Consider the following 18,453-nt stretch of genomic DNA (forward strand, 5'->3'; position numbering starts at 1 on the left):
ACAAGGCTGGCTGGAGTAGCGCCGCTGGCAGCACCCACAGCCAAATTCCACCCTCGGCTATCGCCCAAATGTAAATTTAGAGCAACGCCCCTCCACAGCGGTGACCCGGGACTTGTCTCTTGGGAGGGAGCAGAGCAGAATTTGGACAAAGAGATGGTGCTTTAGGACAACCATTTGGGGCTCGGGTGTGAGCACAATCACCTTATAAGAGAGCAAAATTGGCAAATGAAAATATTGCTCCTGGCACGCGAGTACTTCCATATTGATTCAACACTTAAAAATGCACTGAAGTGCGGATGCCCTTTCTTCAAACCCTCCAGCAAATTCACTTTCTCTCTTGGCACTCTCTTCTCTCTCCTCAGCTAGTTTACCCTGATGGCAACAGCTCCTACCTACATCAGCTTCTCAACTGCTGGGCCCCGCTGGTCTCTGTGCTGCCTCCTCTTGTTCGCTCTTCGGCTTAACCTCCTAGTTAAAGTGCTTCTAGTGGAGGAGCTGAAACTTCTCCCCTTCCAGAACAACTGCTCTGCAACATAACACACCACAGGCCTGATCATCCTAGCAAAAGCAGGGAGAAATCCTTGCTGAGGTCTTGGTCTGGGAGGAGACACATTGTCATGCTTCATGCTGCTCACCTGCCCCTGGCCCTGCCTGCCCTGGGACCAGAGCCCCTGCAGGACTGCAAGCTGGCCAAGTCGGGGTAGCTGTTCTCAAGTCAGAGGCTCCGCAACGAGTATTTGGCTTCAACATATCATATGACTTTGTTCTTCGAGTTACATTTTAACTGAGAAAGTTTAACAAGTATGACTTATGGGCTTCTAAAATTGGCAGCAGAAAAATGAGCTGAGGAAGTCATGGAAAAAAACCACAAGCGAAGCCATTCCATGTTATGCACAATTTCTGGGCTCTTTTTCCAATCTTCTGTTTTTTTGGACGGTGGAAAATATTTTCCAGCTACACAGGCCTGGCCTCACTGAGTACGTATTTATGCCAAGTTTATAAAAAGCAGCTGCAGACAGGGTTGAATGAAAGGATTACACTGCTGTCTGTCTTCCAGAAGGTGCTTCAGTTCACACCCTGTCCCACAGAGTGAGGCTCGTTTCTCAAATCTCCATGAATTTACATAAAGAGGGACAAAATTTGAGCCTTGCAATACAAACAAGTATGGCTGTGCATGTGAAAGGCCATGGGTGTATGCGTATCTACCTACCTAGCTAGCAGTGGTTCCTAGCTGCTGCTGATTTGGGCTTTCAGTGCTGGAAGTTCACCACTGCTCCTCAGACCTCTCTGCACCCTGCAGCCCAGCCCATCTTCCATGAATACAGCAATGGGGAGAGGGCTTCCAGGCTCAGGACCCTGGTTTCAGCGTACAGCTGCCGCCTGCTTCACGTATACCTGCTCACAAGCTGCTCCCACTCAAATTCAGGCTTCACCAACCTCACGTACAGCGAGGCTGCCAGGTTCTGAGTCCAAGAGGGATCGCTGTAATGATGCAGCCTGACCTCCTCCACAGTGCACTGCCACAGAATTTCAATCTGGAGCCTGCACAGCGGAGGCATAACCTTAATTTTCAGCCGTGTCTTGTCAGAGCCTTGGCCTGATACACCAGTCAGCAGAGGAGAGTTACAAATAATTCTTCACTCTCCTAAGCAGAATAGCTCCAGGGAAGGAGGGGGGGGCTGCAGGGAGGACACAAACGGAAAGTAAATGGATATAAAAAAGGTAAGGTAGGTGGTAAACTGCAGATCATATATTACAGATCCGTACCCTGCTGTTTTTGCAGTCGAGTATCTTAGAATAACAGTACTGAGAACGACAGTGTTACATCAGGAATATCGGTCAAGACAATATTTCCTGGCAATTGTTTGAGAAATGCTTTTCTCACAGCTAATTGCTCCCAAGAGGCTGTGTTTTCTCTGTTTTTAGAAGGCGAGCGATTAAGAAAGAAGGTTTTTAAACCTCTGCACCCTGCTGTGGGACAAAGAACTAAGGGGAGAAAAAAAAGGCAAAAAGAAAGAAAAGAAAGAGGCACAACAGCTGTAATGTTCTATGAAATGATTTTGTTCTGTTCTCTTGCCGGGGTGGTGGGTGCAATCATCAGTTTGGCAGAGATAAATACAGAAAAAGCAAGAATTTTACAGGGACGGGGAGTCCCAGCTCCGAGAGTACCACATTGCCATCTAGCGGCACAGCCCCTGGCAAGCCCGAATACCTGGGGCTCTGCGAGCTCCCCACCTCACCTCCCTGTGCCTGTGCACGCAGCAGGCACCTACGTGAAAATGGGGCCGAGTTTCCTTCCAGCGTTTTACAACCGAGCTTGACAACTGCAAAACCGCTTGGTCTGTAAACGGTAGGTGTAGGGAGGCAAGGCGAAAAGGGGAAAATGCCCCCAAAAGGAAGTTTAAGACCAACTTGTCTTTGCTGTGAAAAGCTGGTGTTTACACCGAGGCCTGCAGATTGACGTCGCCCATTGCTGCCACACGCAGAGCTACAGCAGCCTTGTCATGTTCTCTGTCGTATGGACAGATGTCTGCAGCAAGACAAGGGGTTGTCCCAAGGTGACGGGCATGAATCTAGAGCTGATGCCCTATACCCAACCGCATCAGACCAAATACCTCCGCACCGTGTGCTCTGATGCTAGCTCTCCATTAAGTACCTTGCTGCTGACACATTTCCCTTTTATTCTGAACAGAACACAAATGTTAGCCTTTCAACACTGAAAAAAAGAAAAGCCAAAATACCAAGTCCCTCAAATAGAAAACGAAAGGCACTTTACTTTTGGAAGACACCCAGCAAAGGACAGCAAATTGATCATTTTGTATGACCTTCAGGTGGCAAGTTGAAAAGAAAAAGCAGCTTGGTCCACGTGAATTCTGATGTTCACTGAGAGATGTGAAGCTGGAAAGTTCTGGCCACAGCAGAACCCTGCTTATCTGGGAAACAAAACCAGTCCTAGCGCCTGAACTCTACCAGGAGAGAGTGTCATTTTGGGGGGCAATGGAAGAAGCCTTGCAACAGGAATCCAAGACCGCCCACAGACCTCTGCCTTTTGCAACATGCTGTCTGCTCTTGCACTTCCCACTGGAAATACATGTCCACTATCACACCTTAAATGGGATGATTAGCAGGAGATTGCGTTTGGCCCTGGTGTGAAGAATGGTATGTCTAGCTAATCATTAGCTCCATGCCTTCGGTCCCTGGATCCTGTGAGGCTTCCTAGGAGCACAGCTGTTCTGTTTATGCCCTAGATAGCCATATTAATGAAGGTGATATTCTGTGATAGTAGCAAAAATAACTTTCTTTGCCAAGAAAGGAAAATGCAGTTAAGTTCCCCAAAACAAATCTAATGCATGCTGCCCCAGTAAATCAGTCTTACAGCAGCCCTTCCTCAAAAGCCCAGAGGGAGAACCTATTGGAATTCTTTGATGACTACGGATGCTACAGTGACCCATGAATGCTTTGTAGAGTATTTACAAAGTCCCTGCTGAATCAATCAACAGCAAAGCTTGTGTTGTCACCCCCTGAGATAAGCATGCAAGATCTGGAACGTGACCAGAAGTTGGGGAGGCAGAATTTGAACACTGAATTTTAAAAAAGGAGAGGTCATGAAGGAACCTGAGCCTGAACCACTGCTGGTTGTGAGACTGCAATCCATTTTCTAAAAACTTTTATTCAAAATCAGAGAGACACCTGCTTTTATCGAAAACGTGCTGCCCAAGGCAGGAGACGTTGACTAGGAAAAGATCTACAGCATGATGACAGATATTATCAGGTCTTCTGAGGGCAGCCCATCATTCTCTCCCCTGAGACTTGGCAGTCTTGTAACAAACACCATCCAGAAAACAACAAAAATGAAGGCAGGGATTCCACACAGAAGTTGTTTTCTCTGCTTCGCATTTTACGACAAAAAACATGGGAAGAATACTGCCCTAGTATCAATAAATTCCATCCTGGGGCCTCTATGTGCTCTAGAAAACCAATTTAAATTATCAGCACTTACTTCCTTAGTTGCTCAGAGAAGCCAAGGAACTGAAGTGCTTCGTCCAAGCTCTCACTAAGAATCAGACAGCCCGTTGGTTCGTGAAGGTAGCAGGTCACACCAGCCTGGTATCTGACCTGCCCATAGCACACAGCCACCTCCCTTCAGGCATATACTTCTGTCCTTCCCAGGTACCACCTCAAAAGCAGAAAAAGGAGGATACAGCCATCCTGGTCAACAGATAACATCTGCTCCAACCATGAGGCCTCTGAGTGTCAGAAGTTTTAAGGCAGCTGCGTTATTTTTAAGGATGGGTCAACTGGCCAAGACTGGGCTACAACATTCTCACAGTAAGTACCTCTCCAGTTTTCAAACTTTTCATCAGGTCCTCACGCATTTTCAGTCTGTGATCCAACATGTAAGACAGATGTTGGCTCACTGCACTGCTTTCCGATCTGTTTGCTTTATTTATGTTTGCTTAATACCTATGTCCTGGCTTTCCTTTTTGCATGATGGGGTCACCAAACTTAAGACACTGCGGCATAGTCTGATTAGTAACTTTTGACAACACGGTCACAGTTCCTTTTGAAGTTGCTACCAAACAGCAAGCCAAATTTTTTGAAAGATTGCTGCTTACATTTGCAATGCAGAATCTGCTTACGAATTGCAGGAATGCCAGCAGAATAATTAACCCAGTGCTGACAGTTGGTATTACTTTATTGCAGTTTGAGGGGGGTTGTGCTTCAGATCTTTTCAGCCATAAAGAGTGTCTCATACTTTGGTGTTTCAGTAGGTTTCATTATTTACGACCAGGTCTCCAGTTGGCTGGGCTCTGATTTTTCCTACTTTTACTCAAGCAGTCTAAAAATAACGTGATGTAGAAAAGGTGCAAGTTTTAGAGTTTTGTACATGATTCAGGCCAACAAAACACACACCCCCCCGGTAACTACCAAACCAATCAGACTATCCTAAACCTTACCTTATCCCTCCATGTGTCACTGTCCCAAAGTCCTGATCTTGATTGCTTAGTCTTCCGTGAGGAAGGGACCATGCAGGGTAAGTTACAGGATCAGGATGGCAGACTGCGAGCTTGCAGAAGCACAGACTTCATCCTGGCAGATTCTTCAGAGTGCCACACACATCTCTGCCGATACAGAAGTAATAATAATATTTTCATGCTAAGAATTCTGCCAGTGCTAACGGCCAGTAGATGACCTCCCTACAGGGAAGTTAAAAAGGACCCTTGGTCTTGTCAGACAACTTCCAACATAAGCCAAGGGGGCTGATGTTAAAGCTCAGGACTGTAGATGGAGAGATAAAAGCACATGGAATGTAAAACGAATAGCAACCCCTCACGGTTACGCAAATTCAGCCGAGTGTCACAGCAACCACCCATACTGGAGGAACTTGATAAACACAGGGCCTGCAACCTGGGGACAGATGGGGTTTCTCTTCTTCATATATGCGAAAGCTTCCACGTCCTTAGCTCTAGGAGCTGGGAGTCTTCCCTGTGGTAACTTACAGGACCGAGAGGTGACATAACGTCAGGTCAACGCGTGGCGAAAGTAAATTTCCATCAAAACCAAACACCGTTCCCACCGGCAACGAGACACTGCTGTGAATCGATCAGGCATGTACTACCAGTTAGAAACACCACAGGAGACTTTCTCAAAGAACGTGCTTGCTCAGGAATCCCTTTTCTCCATTTCTCCGTTTAATTAGTCATTGCATTATAATTAACAAATCCATGCAATAATCATTGTCATTTTAATCATCACAGCAGAAAGTACATTACTTCTAATTAAACAATATTAAATACAACAAAAGATGCTAACCAGGTTGTTTCAGAGCTCCAGGAAATGCTCTTTTACATACGTGCCAGAACAGGCAAAGTTTAGTTTGTTACAGCAAATTTCTGTATCTTCCAGGCTATCTTACAGGGTGTAACACATCCAGATTGACCTAGGGAAGGAGGAGAAGCCTGGTGTGCAGAGACAATATCTTTTATTGAACAGCTCTATTTCTGTAGGTATTTGCTACGTTTTAAGCAGACTCCTAAGTATTTTTAATAACCAGTTAAATGCCCAGAAATATGTTGACTGACAACTACAGAGGCCAAAAACTTCCATTTACGTGTACAGCACCAACATACACTTTCCCCTGCAAACACACCCCAAGAAGCACAGAGAAACCACTTCTGAAGCGCAGGAATAGTTAAGATTTGGTCACAAGCCAAGGTGCCACCATGCCTCCTCGGCATCAGAGGCCCCACCAGCTCACTTCGTGTCAGCTAAGTGGTTGCCAAAGCACAAGGAGATTTTGCCATCTTGGGCTGAATTTCAACCAGCCACAAAGCTGCATCCCATTACCAACTTAGAACATCTCACCCCTTTTTTTGTATTTTTTGGGGGGTGGGAATATCCCCCCTCTCACAGCCCACCTCAGACAGCGCGACTCCAGGCTTCAGCTGGAGAATTCTCCTCCACCCCTACTGCAGGTAACAGGAGCTCTCCTTTCACTCCTTTTTCAAAGCTCCTCCAGAAAAATTACATCTGTGCAGGGGGAACTCATCTCTGACATGCCAGGGAAGCAGATGCAGTTGCGTGTTGCAGAGTTCAAGCTGCACAATGTAGCTGGTTTATCTATATACTTGGTTATAGGCTTGGGTTGAGGGATGGAAGGGAAACCTTTCTCATCATGTAACCACAACAAACAAAACACATAGGATTTAAAGTGCCAAAATTAGGTACTGGTACAACCATCTGCCACTGCTGCCCCAGTGACCCCATCTCATACACCGTACCAAATTTGTCTGGACAAAATGCTGCATTGCATCACCCCACGAGACGCGAAGATTCTTAAAATCAGGATTTTGCAGGACGAGCTTGCACAGACAACGTGCAAAACTGCCCTCTGCTGTTTAGATTCAGACCTGCTCCAATAAACGATAGCGCGAGCAAATTAGGTTTTCATAGTCACAAGGGTCCAAGTTGTGAAAAGATGCAGAACTAGCTGGCAGAAGCTGCTTTCTGCCTTCATGCAGAGTAGAAATGTCATGCTTGAAAGCCACTCAAACTGCCTCGCAGCACGGACCATCCAGGCGGATTTACAGGCTGCAACACTGCCCTATTCAGCAACCAGCAGAGCGGGCGAGCACTAACGGACACCCCCTCATCCCAAATGTAAGGAATCATGAACATCCTCAGGGCGCAAGGGAAATGCTGGTAATTGTCAGCACGGGCTGCAGGACACGCATTTATTAACCCATGAAATCAAGGCCTGACCTTTACAGAACGGGACCTGGAAGGACACCTGTGGAGTCCAAAGCTTAGAGCTCACAGGCCTTTAGGAACTCGTGATTATCAGGTTACAGCAGTGATCAGAAAACACAGAGTAGTAACCTTACTGAAAGATAGACAGAAAATAATCTGTAAAGCTAGCACCTGTATGTCCCTATTGCAGGGAAAGAAGGGAAAACCCTGACTTTTTTCTTTTAAGCACAAATGGAAAGCTCCATACTTTGAAAAAATTGCCCAGTGTCAAGTTCTAGTCTGCTGGATGGTTGGGTACAGAAACAGGGCTCAAGGGCCAGCTGCTCTCTGTGGCTTCACGCACACATTCACACAGCACATGGTGATTCCTGCCCTCTGAGAACAGCTTCAGATGCCCACATCTTCTCTGGGAAGCTCTGCTTGGGTACAACTGCGAAAAGCAAGTAGTTACCTCCACCAGAAACTCCATTTCTGGAGTGGCTGTGATGAAAGCTACTCCAGTCTTTATGAACTAAACTCAGGTTTCAGCTCTTTGCAAGACACTCCTTGGGGTAGATTTGACTGCTGTGCAGGCAGGCTGTTTTTTTGGTCACTGCCCAAATGAGACCATAACCTGTACCGGACAGAGTAAACACACACATTGAAAAAAACAAAGATTTCAGTACAACAGAAGCCTTGAAGAAATTATTTCCTTCACATCAACCCTTTTCATATTTGTATATGTTTAAAAACTCAGAAGCTTGGGCGTACAGTATGACATGCCTTTGAAATACTCACTAAAAGCACTTAGTGACCACTTCAAAGATTCCCTTGAAGTTTCACTCATATTAATTTTAATGCAATGGTCACGTAGGGCCAGTGTCGAGCCTAAGGGACTTTAAACATACCATCAACAGATGTACAAATAGAATTTTAGAAAGATTCTTCTGGGTGCATAAATAGCTTGAGCTTTGATGATGACTGGCTGGCTGGCTGCCTCCTACACAGCAGGGCTGGGACTTCTCCGTTTTTCAAGTTAAGGGCAACAATAATATTCTGTCATTCCCCAGGGTAAGGAAATTAGTGCCAGATGATTCAGTGTGTGCCTGATCACTCTAGTTTTGGACTCGATCCCATTATCTAAAAAACTTAATGGTGACACATCAAACAAAGGTAGTCCTGCATGATCATAAAACTAGCTGTTTTTTTGTTGCTTTTGTGTGGTTTTTTTTTGGCTATAAAAGCAGCCTGAGAAGCTCATAACTGATGACAGGAGACTTCCAACATAAAACTAACAGACCTCTGATCTCCTTTACGAGGAATCCTCTAAGGGGAGAGGCACAGAATGGAGGATGGCTCTTCTCTGGGAGAAAGAATAGTAGCTTTACCTGCAGTGAAGATTACAGATATTAGCACCAGGAACTCTGAGCTCACCAGCAGCAAATCCTGCAACAGTTCATGTCCACCTTTTTTAATTTGCACAGGCAAAAAGAAAGAGTCTTATTATGCACAGCTAAATGCAACAGCATTGCTACCAGTGATGCAGCAACACCCATCAGTACCACTGCACCTCCAACAACCGGCTCCTTCGCTTATGCCTGAAACCAGTCCTAAGTTACAGCCTCCTCCATCTGCGGGCTGTGCATGCCAGCGACACCAGTGGCAGCCCGTCATTGCTGGAGAAACAGCAAACTCCCGTTCTAGACAGTATCTTCAAGTCTTCACAGTTTGTAAAGTTTTAGCTCAACAGATTTTGGAAAAAAAAATATATATATGTATATTAAGCCTTCTTAAAAGGATTCAACATTCCCACCCTACTAGACAAGGCACTCAAATCAGGTGTCAGAGCTTCTATTAGCTTACTAAGCAAGTGCTTTTGGATTATAAGATTTGTGACTGGATCTGTACTTCTTAAGGCTTCATTTAAATCTATGTTACCTACAATATCTAACTTTCCAGGATCAAGAAAACTAAAAACGTTTAGAATAACATGGGCGTCTAAAACAATTATTAAAGCAATGAACATTTGCAAACACAATCATACAATCATCAAGTCTTCCATCAAAATCAAAGAACTGACACACAGATTTGCTAAAACATACTTAGCTCAGGAAAGCACTGCTGTAAGCTAAACTGTGAATTGAAACTGGCAATGTTATACCAGGGTGTAGAAAGATATTCAGGTTTGAAGGAAGGGTATCTTACACTGTTTGGGTTTTAAGGCAGCTTGATTTACCTTGAGGTTAAAAGGTGAACCAAAAAGATATTACACTGAAATGACCACCACCAGCAAGGATAGCAGGTAAATATGGGAACAGTTCTGACAGCATAATCTACAAATTTTTCCTAACCCTTTAAATTAAGAAGTAAAAGGCATACTCCTCCAAAAAGCCCAAATGCTCCCTATAAACACAGAACCTACTGCAACTTTTTATGTTTTTTATTACATATTTTAGGTGCAGAATAACTTTGTCCCTCTAAACCAAGGAAAAGAGGAAAACAGTCATTGTCACCCGAAGATCACAGCTACTAAGTTTTACCTCTACCTTATGCTACCTGAACAACTCAAGCACAACAAAAAGACTGAATTACAGCTACAAGTTTTTGTTCATACCAGCCATCAGCCTCAGTATTTGTCCCACTACAGAAATTTTCAACAGCAGCTCAAATCTTGGGACACTCTGTTTTCATGGGGTTAGTGGTGAAATATCTCTGTAACAAATTCAATTGTCCAATCTGACAGACTCAGCAAAAGTCATTTGCACTCCTAAACTCTGCTGTCTTACTGCTAGATAACCACGAACTATCCACCACTTAAGCTCTCAAAAATGCTGTAATAAGCAATTTCTGAAACTTTAAGGGCTGTTTTGGAAGAATCTGCCTTTATAGAAACTTAAAGCAGGCTGAAATGAGACAGAAATAAACAGGAACGTTAGCTAAAGTGCATTCAGAGTATCGCTTCTGTTTGGACTATGCCATCTAGTACCTTGCTAGTATTGTATTGGCATCACAATCACAAACTATCAGCTGGTCTGTAAGACAAACACCCTAAAGCATAAGTCACCGTGCTGAAGTGTAAAGCTACATTCTTAATTGTTTCTTCTGCCACCTGAGCGGCCATAGACAAAACCAGAAAATGGTAGAAGATAGTCTGTTTTCATTTGAAATTTACATGCAAATTTACATGCAAATTTACATTTGCATCCTACCCATGGAAAATGAGCAGAAGTAATCTTTTGAAAGCACCTTTGAGGCTACACATTATTTGCCTCCTTTTCACTGTGTACTGACATTTTATGGGTTTCTAATTCCACTAGCTTTAGCTAGTTTAGCCTGGGGATATCAACATCTTACCTGCATTACTTGTATCAGTCCAAAAATTTTAAAGGCAAGTGGCAAAGACTGTTAACAACCATCTTCTATGGTCTTGAAAACTAGAGATTGAAATGTTAATTATCTTATAAAATGTTTCAGGTTCTCCACAAACCAATTGTTGTGCTCTTAAAATCTGTCCAAGGTTCTACTCCTAGCAGCTTTATTTCAGACACTTGCACTAACAGAGCTTTCCTGTTTGGCAGATACAGTTTTGCCTTGCATCACAACAGGTGTTATTGTACCTGACAAACAGATGTGTCATTCTTTCTGCAACCAGTCACCTAGTACCATTCTGATTTCATCGCTTTTTAAAGTGACCAGCTACAGCTTAAATGATCACACACCTATTTTTTCTTTTTTTTTTTTTGAGAAATTACATGAGGTTTTTAATTAAAAGCATTGGAAGACCAGCCATAACATTAAAAATAAATTTTAATGTTAAGTCATTTTTAGATCGTTTGCTCTGACACCCAAATGTTCTGAAATTTAAAGTAGTACTATAGGGACACACAAGTGCAGATAAATCTTTATTGCCATAACTTTTTGTTTGTTTGTTTGTTTTTTCAAAAATGAGCATTGGGTTTTCAATAGGTTGTAGTTTTATGTCTTTATATGTACAACATTACAACTGCATATTTAATAACGAAGTTAGTGATACTTTGATAACTCAACACAGTGTATTTATAAAATGAATTCTTATCAAAATACACTTTTCACTGGGGTAATAAATAAAATCCTGCGAAACCCACCTACACAAAGTTATTTTTAACTCTGGTAGAACCCGATGTGGTACACAGTCCATTAACTACTATGTTTGCCCCTTTATCCCCCTACTGATGCTCATCTTCTGGGGTAAGAAAACACTTTTTTCCCCTGTTGTGGTGAGACCTCATTCAACATCATCTTCAGCCAAGCACTGTGCACTTACAATTCTCTGTAAGAAGGAGAAAAACTCATTCACAATTACATAAAATTGACATTAGGCAACTGATTATCAAGCAACTTAGTTTTACACTGAAAATTAAGCAGTGTAACTACTGAGCAAGCTGATTCATCTGTTAAAAATTGTAATCTATTTGACAAAAGGTTTTGAAGCCAGTTCTGTAGAAATTGTATACTGGGCAATACCTACCAAAGCCGAAGCCAGATAAATAATATCCTGTCAGCCTCAAGTGATGACCTCTGTGTGGTTTTTGGCACTGTTCTCTTATGAAACTTTTTTTGCTCCATTGCTTCCCCAGACCTTTACATCTTGTGTATCCAGTGCTTTTCAGTGCTAACGATACGGGCCTTAACCTGCAATGTTACCAGGCCTGAGCTGTAATGAAGCTGACTGATAAACAGCACCAAGTCTCTGCCTTATTTGAGGTAACATCACAAGGGAGCTCCCTTGCACTTCCAGAAGGTAAGATTTCTATTATTTATTTTAGAACAGACTCGCTTGCTAGCATATTATCAACATTACATGCACAGTACCACAGTTGAAAAAGAGAGGGCATTTTATACACCTAGCTACCAGCACTTTTGTCATCAGGAATACCACTAAGCTTCCAAAACTGTCACGTGCTCTGGTGCTAGTTAACATCCCATGTTGATAGCTGGCCTGGAAGCAATAGTCTAGCAGAAACAACAGATTCATTCTGATAGGTTTTTATACCACTTACAGGTACTTATATGTAATTTAAAAAAATAAAATAAAATCAAGACCCAGTGCAAGAAAGGTCTCCCTTTTCTGACATCCAACTTCCACCTGGAAAACAGTGGATCTGCTTATACACTAAGATGCCTGTAGATGTCTCTGCTTTGGAAGAGCTTAGCATACCCTATGCATAAGAAAAGTGTTCTATTTCTGTTTTGCCCTGCTTGTTATCAATGCTGCATGATATTTTCATAAATATTTGTTAATGTTCTAGGTTAAAGAGCTCCTTTTAATCTAACTGAACCTATACAAAAACCATGTTACCAAAAACAATACTCAAGGCTGATGTAGTTGATGACAGAAGTAGTTTAATTAGTTTTCAACCTCATTAACAGGGAATGTTTCACATACCTGGCTTATTGTAGGGAGCTTAGTTAGAAGCATTTGAAACACTGGTGGTGGAAGAGTCTGCTGTAGAACTTGTAGTAGCTGCTGCGGCTGTCCACACACAGCAATGGCATTGGTCAAGTGATCAACACCTTTCTCATATTCACCTGCATGACAAATCATGTTTGAAATCAAACTTCTTCCAAAGGATGAAGTATTTACATACAGCATTCACCAACAATTCATTAAATTACTTAGAATCAATCCACACAATTCTTTTCTTCTCCCTTGTTGAAGCTTCTCAACACAGAAGGTTCAAAATGAGCAAACAGATTTACTTAGGTAAATCTGACTCCCAGAAGATCTTAGTGTACAGAAATCATTTTCTAGAAAAAGAAAAATTATTTTTACAACTTACCCTTCAAAAAAATTTATGCTATTACCTTGAGCTAGTAGTTCCTCGCCAAGCTGGATTTCCTCAAGGAAAAACTTCTGAACTGCTTCAGCATCTTTCAGATCAGGCAACTGTAACACACATAGTAAAACTGAAGCTGGCCCTTAAACATTAGTTAATAATTCAGCAGAGATTATTCTCAACTAAAACCAAACATGAACAGCCACACTTTTACACAGAAACTCACAAAGGAAATTAAAAGTATCACCATCGAGTTAAACTTATGCAGAATGTTTTTGAAAATCAGACTCAAGTCTCAAACTATTGCATCACGCATTCATAGAGGGCCAGAGTCCGAAATACCTCTACTCAGTTTATTATGTACACAGTTTCATAGCAAATAAAAATTCTAAGTAATGTTCATTGCAACTATTAAAATCAGCTAAGATATATTTAACTCTTCATAAAGGATCCATTGGCAATAAGGGAGAAGCAAATCAAATTCCTACACCAAAAAACTGCCAAGCTCAGCTGTAGCTGTATCCCATCAACGGCTTTTAAATCTAAGTACTTATGGACATACTACAAAAAGGAAAACACCCTCAAGGCACACAGGAAATGTTATACTTTCTAGTACAAGGCCTCTATTTGACTTGAAAAGTGAACAATCATTTCATATGGTTATTTGTGAAATTGTTAAAATATCTGAAGACTGGATATTTGCAGAAGTGTTTGTAATACCAGAGCTGAAATAGACAAGTTGGCCTTTAAACATACTTCACAACTAAACCTGGTATAAATGAAACATTTTTCAAAAATCGCACTGCGTTATTGAGCACAGTATTACCTTGGAAAGCCCTGCTCTCTCTTTGGCAAGCTTCTGTTTCTTCCTTCCTGTAAGAATAAAAATATCATGTGTTTTTAATTTGAAATTTAGAAAGCCTTCAGATTATAGTCCTAAACAGTGAACAAGTCAAAGTTATTTTCGAAATAAGAAACTGGGAATATATTCAAAGCACTGAAGGATGAACACAAGACTGCAACCCACGCTCTGCACCAGAATATCATTTAGAGGCCTAAGAAGGAGGGCTGGCGGTGACACACTGACTCAAAATGACAATCCTTATCCTGGCTTTGGTAAACACCAACCCCACAGGGCCTGCAGGAGGGCGTACCTCGTGCATTACACAAGCACTGAGAAGAGAATTAAGCTAATACAAGATTTCTCTGCATGACTTTCTAGCAACCATTAGACACAGAAGAGCTGCTATCTAACCTTGAGCCACTTTCACTTGAAAATACACAATGCACCACCAAGAGAAGCTGTAGCAGGTGGCAGCACATACGTGTTCTTTCCCAGCTGTTTTGCAATGGCACGGGCTTGGGAACTAGTCAAAGAGGTGGCAGCATCTCCCCATCCTGCTGCAAAAGCCATACGAACACACACGTTCGTGAAATTAAATACCCAAGGAGAGTAAATGTTTACAGATGGAACAAACGTTTACAGACTTAATCATCCAACCTGAAGGCATAAAGTTGATCTGCAACAGAAAACTGTAGCACTTCAGCACAACCAGTGTAATTAAAATGATATATCGCTTCCTTTTAATGCAATTAGGCAGGTATAACGATACTTTATGGCAGCAGCTATTCATGCCAAAAAGAATAATTATCCCAATATAATTACCGCAATTCTAGGGATTTTCTTAGAATATTTTTTGTCATTTGGTTCATCAACTGAAGTAATTACACCAACATAACTTTTAAATACAGCCCGTGGTTAAATAACCACTAGGTGTCATCACTGTCTGCCCTTTGAACACCTACACTGATGAAGAAGAGCTGTCACACCCCTGATTTGTCTTCTGAGACAGCTTTACATGCTGGAAACACTTCCAAATAACGTGACTGCAAGTTTTAATGGCCACGAGTTAAGAATTTGAGATTATCCACATGAAGGACACATTCAGGAAGCCATTCCCTAGCAGTGACAAGGTGATGTGTGAAACTTATGGACAAGGTCAAGCATGCTTTTTATAAAGGGAATTTCTAACTACGTGGATCACCCTTTTTTTTTTTCTGTGACACCTTAATAACCCTCTGTACTTCACTTTCTACAACATATTGACCGGTGGATAGTATTCTGTAACACCATACACAGCAATACTTTGTGTCGTACAGAATCCTAGCTCAGTATAATTACATGATTATAGTTGTTTGCAATATTAAAGACAAATTTGTCTTTTGAAAGTTTTGAAAGTGCCTTCGGTTAGCCCACTTTGAGTTTGTGTAACTTAATGCTTTAGAAAAAACTTGAAACTGCACTACACTAACTGGCATGCCAGTTTTCCTAATACATTAAATCTCAAAGATGAAATCAAAATGAAGGTAAGAAATACAAGTGGAATGTTTCACTATAAAAATAAGCCACATTGCAGCTGTAGTGCTTTCAGAAAAAAACCATCATTGAACTTGCACAAGGAAATTGTGCTTTCTTGACAATTTCTACAAATTACATCGACTATCAGTCACCAGGGTAAGCATTCAGAGATAAAGAAATATCGACATATACTGGCAACTATAAATTTTTAATAAAAGCTTTTGACTACTGATCACAAACGTATGAAACCATACACTTCAACCAAAGACTAATGAAGGAGCATTAAGAATCACCGAGATTCTAAGATTTAACATTGACCTACAGAATCTTTGAGGTCTGACTACTGTGCAATTTTTCTTTTCTTTTCTTTTATGCGTTTTACAGGATTCTTTCTAAGTTCACTAACTAAAAGAATTACAAAAAAAAAAAAAAAAAAAAAAAAAAAGCTCTGAAGTATATGCAGGAATTCCTCTCTTACTAGCGTCTAAAACTAAATTTAAAACATCTTTCAAACAACAGCCAAAAGTTGCATTTAAAATACACCAAAAAAAAAGCAGTGGCTCAGGTAATGAGAGAGGAGGAAGACCAATTTTTTATCTCAAGGATCTACAATAAAAGGAAAAACCTCCCTCTGTTCTAAAGACATCACTGCAATCTAAAAAGGGGAAAGACAAAGCCTTAGCCATCTTTCATAGAAGGAATTTAGGTACAATGGAGACCCACGAGTACCCACATAAAACCAGCTCTCGAACAGCACGGGACTTGCAGGTTTTTCAGGCACAGCTCGTGAGTATGGGAAAAAATGTTTCAAATGCAAACCAGCAACCTGACACTCAGGCATGATTTGCAAAAGTCCTGAGCCGCACCAGCACCTTCGTGACCAGTCCCACAACACCGACCCAAAACCCTTTGCCTCTCCATCTCCCAGCTGTGGTGCCCACCTCCTATGTTCCTCTGTCTCAGGTGAGGGAGACCATTGTCTCTACTTGCACACAAAGCAGTTGCGCCTTGTGTATTCAAGGAGAACAGCAAACACATGTAAAATCTTATCATCTTAAACTAAAGCTGCAGAAACTAGCCAGCTCCAGATGTTTACAGCGTTACAATCTTCTGGTCCCAAGATTAAATACAATTAAGGACCAGAACTAGGAACACAAAAACTGAAATAAGAACACCATACCCACTAATTAAGCAAGATTAAGACATCTGGAAAACCAAAGTCCCCGCATCCTTGGAGACGTCCATTTTTTTCCTGAAACCTGAATCCAGGCACTTCATTTTTACTATGGGATTTCCCAATGCAATATTTAGCCCTAGCACATCCCAAACAAAAGGATATAAAATGTAACTGGGATGGCAAAACAGTATCAGATCTTCATTTGTCTGCCAGTGTTTGAGCACATACAACTGGAAATCTGGGGACACGTGGGAGCCCCTGTCCCTCCTAAAGTCTGGTGACACTGCATTACACTGCTGAAAAATAATCTTATCCTAAGAATGTTTACCCATTGTAAAGATGGTTTCCACAGTTTTTTTAATACAACGCTCCTGCTGTTGCCCAAGAAGCAGCACATCTTCACCCAAGGAATGGCTGCTGCACTGGACCTTGCTTTTGCCCAGTATTTCAGAGTGAGCTTTACCATCCAACGGCAAAAATTCTGTAATGATCTGGTCACTGATAACACCACAGAAGCCTCCAAGCTGCAAAGTTACAGCATTGCGTCCTGAATATTACCTAAAGCCTCACAACCAGAAGCAGCTCAGCATATCACACTGAAGGATCTGAGGTCTTTCAGTTAAGTTTTCCAAAGAACAGCTACTTCTTACCAAAACACAGCAGATTTTTTCCACTTTTGAAGAAAAAGTCAGTTCTTAATCCCAGCAAGTCCCTCAGCAGAATTTTTAGAGCCAGCCTAAGGTTTGTTCAGAACATTATACTTGGCAGAAGCCCACCTAACGAAAACAACAGGATGCAAAGATCACTTTCGATGGTTCTGTAAAAAATCTTATGTAATCCAGTACCCTCTCTCCTACACAGCCGATTACACCGCTGAAACCTAGGTTTCTGGTGCGAGACAAACGAACTCCAGCTCGCTATACTGAAAATCGTCGATGCCTGCCTTGCGGCGTGGGGTGAGAAGTGCCTGGAGGCCAGGCCACCACCACACCGTGCTGCTGCGGTGCTCCCCACGTGAGCACGGCCTCGGCCGTCACTGGAACGGCCGCCACGCTGGGGGCGCTTGCTGGGGAAAAGTCTACCCTGGGAATCTGAGCGATTTCTGGCAATTGGAGTGCTTTCTGAGCTGCTGGGTTACTGCAGGGTGACTACCCCTCTGCCCACGGCAGGAGGGGCCCGTTTGGGCTCCTCGGGGCGCCCACCGATGGCCGTGACACGGAACCAGTGTCGAGGACGTGAAATAACGGCGAGCCACGGGCGGAGCTCCACGTTTTGGATGATCGCCCTTTTCCTCTGGCATTCGTTCTTATCCTGGCGGCCAGGGCCGAGGCCACCAGGAGGGTTTCAGAATGCGGCGGGGGCGAGACGCAGCCCCCTAAATCCCCCTCCACACCCCCCCCTCAGGACGCCCCCCGTCCCCCTCCCCCTCCCCCCGCCGCTGTTTCCCGCCGGCGGGAGGGCGCCGCGCGGCCGCCACGTGCAGGGCCCGGGCGGGAAGGGGCGCAACGGCCGTAACGGCTGCAACGGCGGCGCGGCGCGGGGGAGAGCCGTCGGTGCCCGTTGCGCGGCGCGGACACTCACGCTCCCGCAGGCGGCTCTTGAAGTTGGGGTCGCTGCGCCGCTTGCGGTCGAAGTAGATGCAGTAGCCGATGAAGAGCGCCCCGCAGAGCCCCGCGGCGATGGCGCTGGTCCTGCCCACCATCATGGCGCGCGGCGCCCACCGACGGCCCCGCCGGCGCCGCCGAGCTCCGCAGGCACCTTGGGCCGGGCGGGCAGCGGAAGGCGACGCCGCGACGCGCTTCCGACGCGACCCCACCACCACCCCCACCCACTCGCGTCATCGGCCGCCGCGCTCCCGCCCCGCCCCACGG

General features: G+C 43.4%; 1 protein-coding gene across 9 annotated transcripts in view; it reads right to left on the reverse strand.

Annotated features, from left to right (window-relative positions):
• TOMM20 (translocase of outer mitochondrial membrane 20) overlaps positions 1–18,385 on the reverse strand; it is a 47,646-nt gene extending 29,261 nt beyond the window's left edge. For 4 of the 9 annotated variants that reach the window (XR_014691293.1, XR_014691294.1, XR_014691295.1 and 1 more), the window contains exons 1-5: positions 18,164–18,385; positions 13,873–13,919; positions 13,075–13,156; positions 12,656–12,798; positions 4,959–5,123 (exon numbers count right to left, since the gene is read on the reverse strand). Coding sequence is in view for 1 of the 9 variants with exons in the window: in XM_084514109.1 (XP_084370235.1) it covers positions 11,495–11,539; positions 12,656–12,798; positions 13,075–13,156; positions 13,873–13,919; positions 18,164–18,287 (441 nt within the window). In the remaining 8 variants the exon portion in view is untranslated. Of the gene's footprint in view, positions 1–4,000; positions 4,178–4,437; positions 4,841–4,958; positions 5,124–11,119; positions 11,540–12,655; positions 12,799–13,074; positions 13,157–13,872; positions 13,920–18,163 lie in introns of those variants that run through there. The other 5 variants (XR_014691297.1, XR_014691298.1, XR_014691299.1 and 2 more) reach the window with 3 other exon arrangements.
• Positions 18,386–18,453: the final 68 nt, after the last annotated feature.

The sequence above is a fragment of the Aythya ferina genome, assembly GCF_964211825.1.
Source record: "Aythya ferina genome assembly, chromosome: 3".
NCBI classification, from domain to species: Eukaryota; Metazoa; Chordata; class Aves; order Anseriformes; family Anatidae; genus Aythya; species Aythya ferina.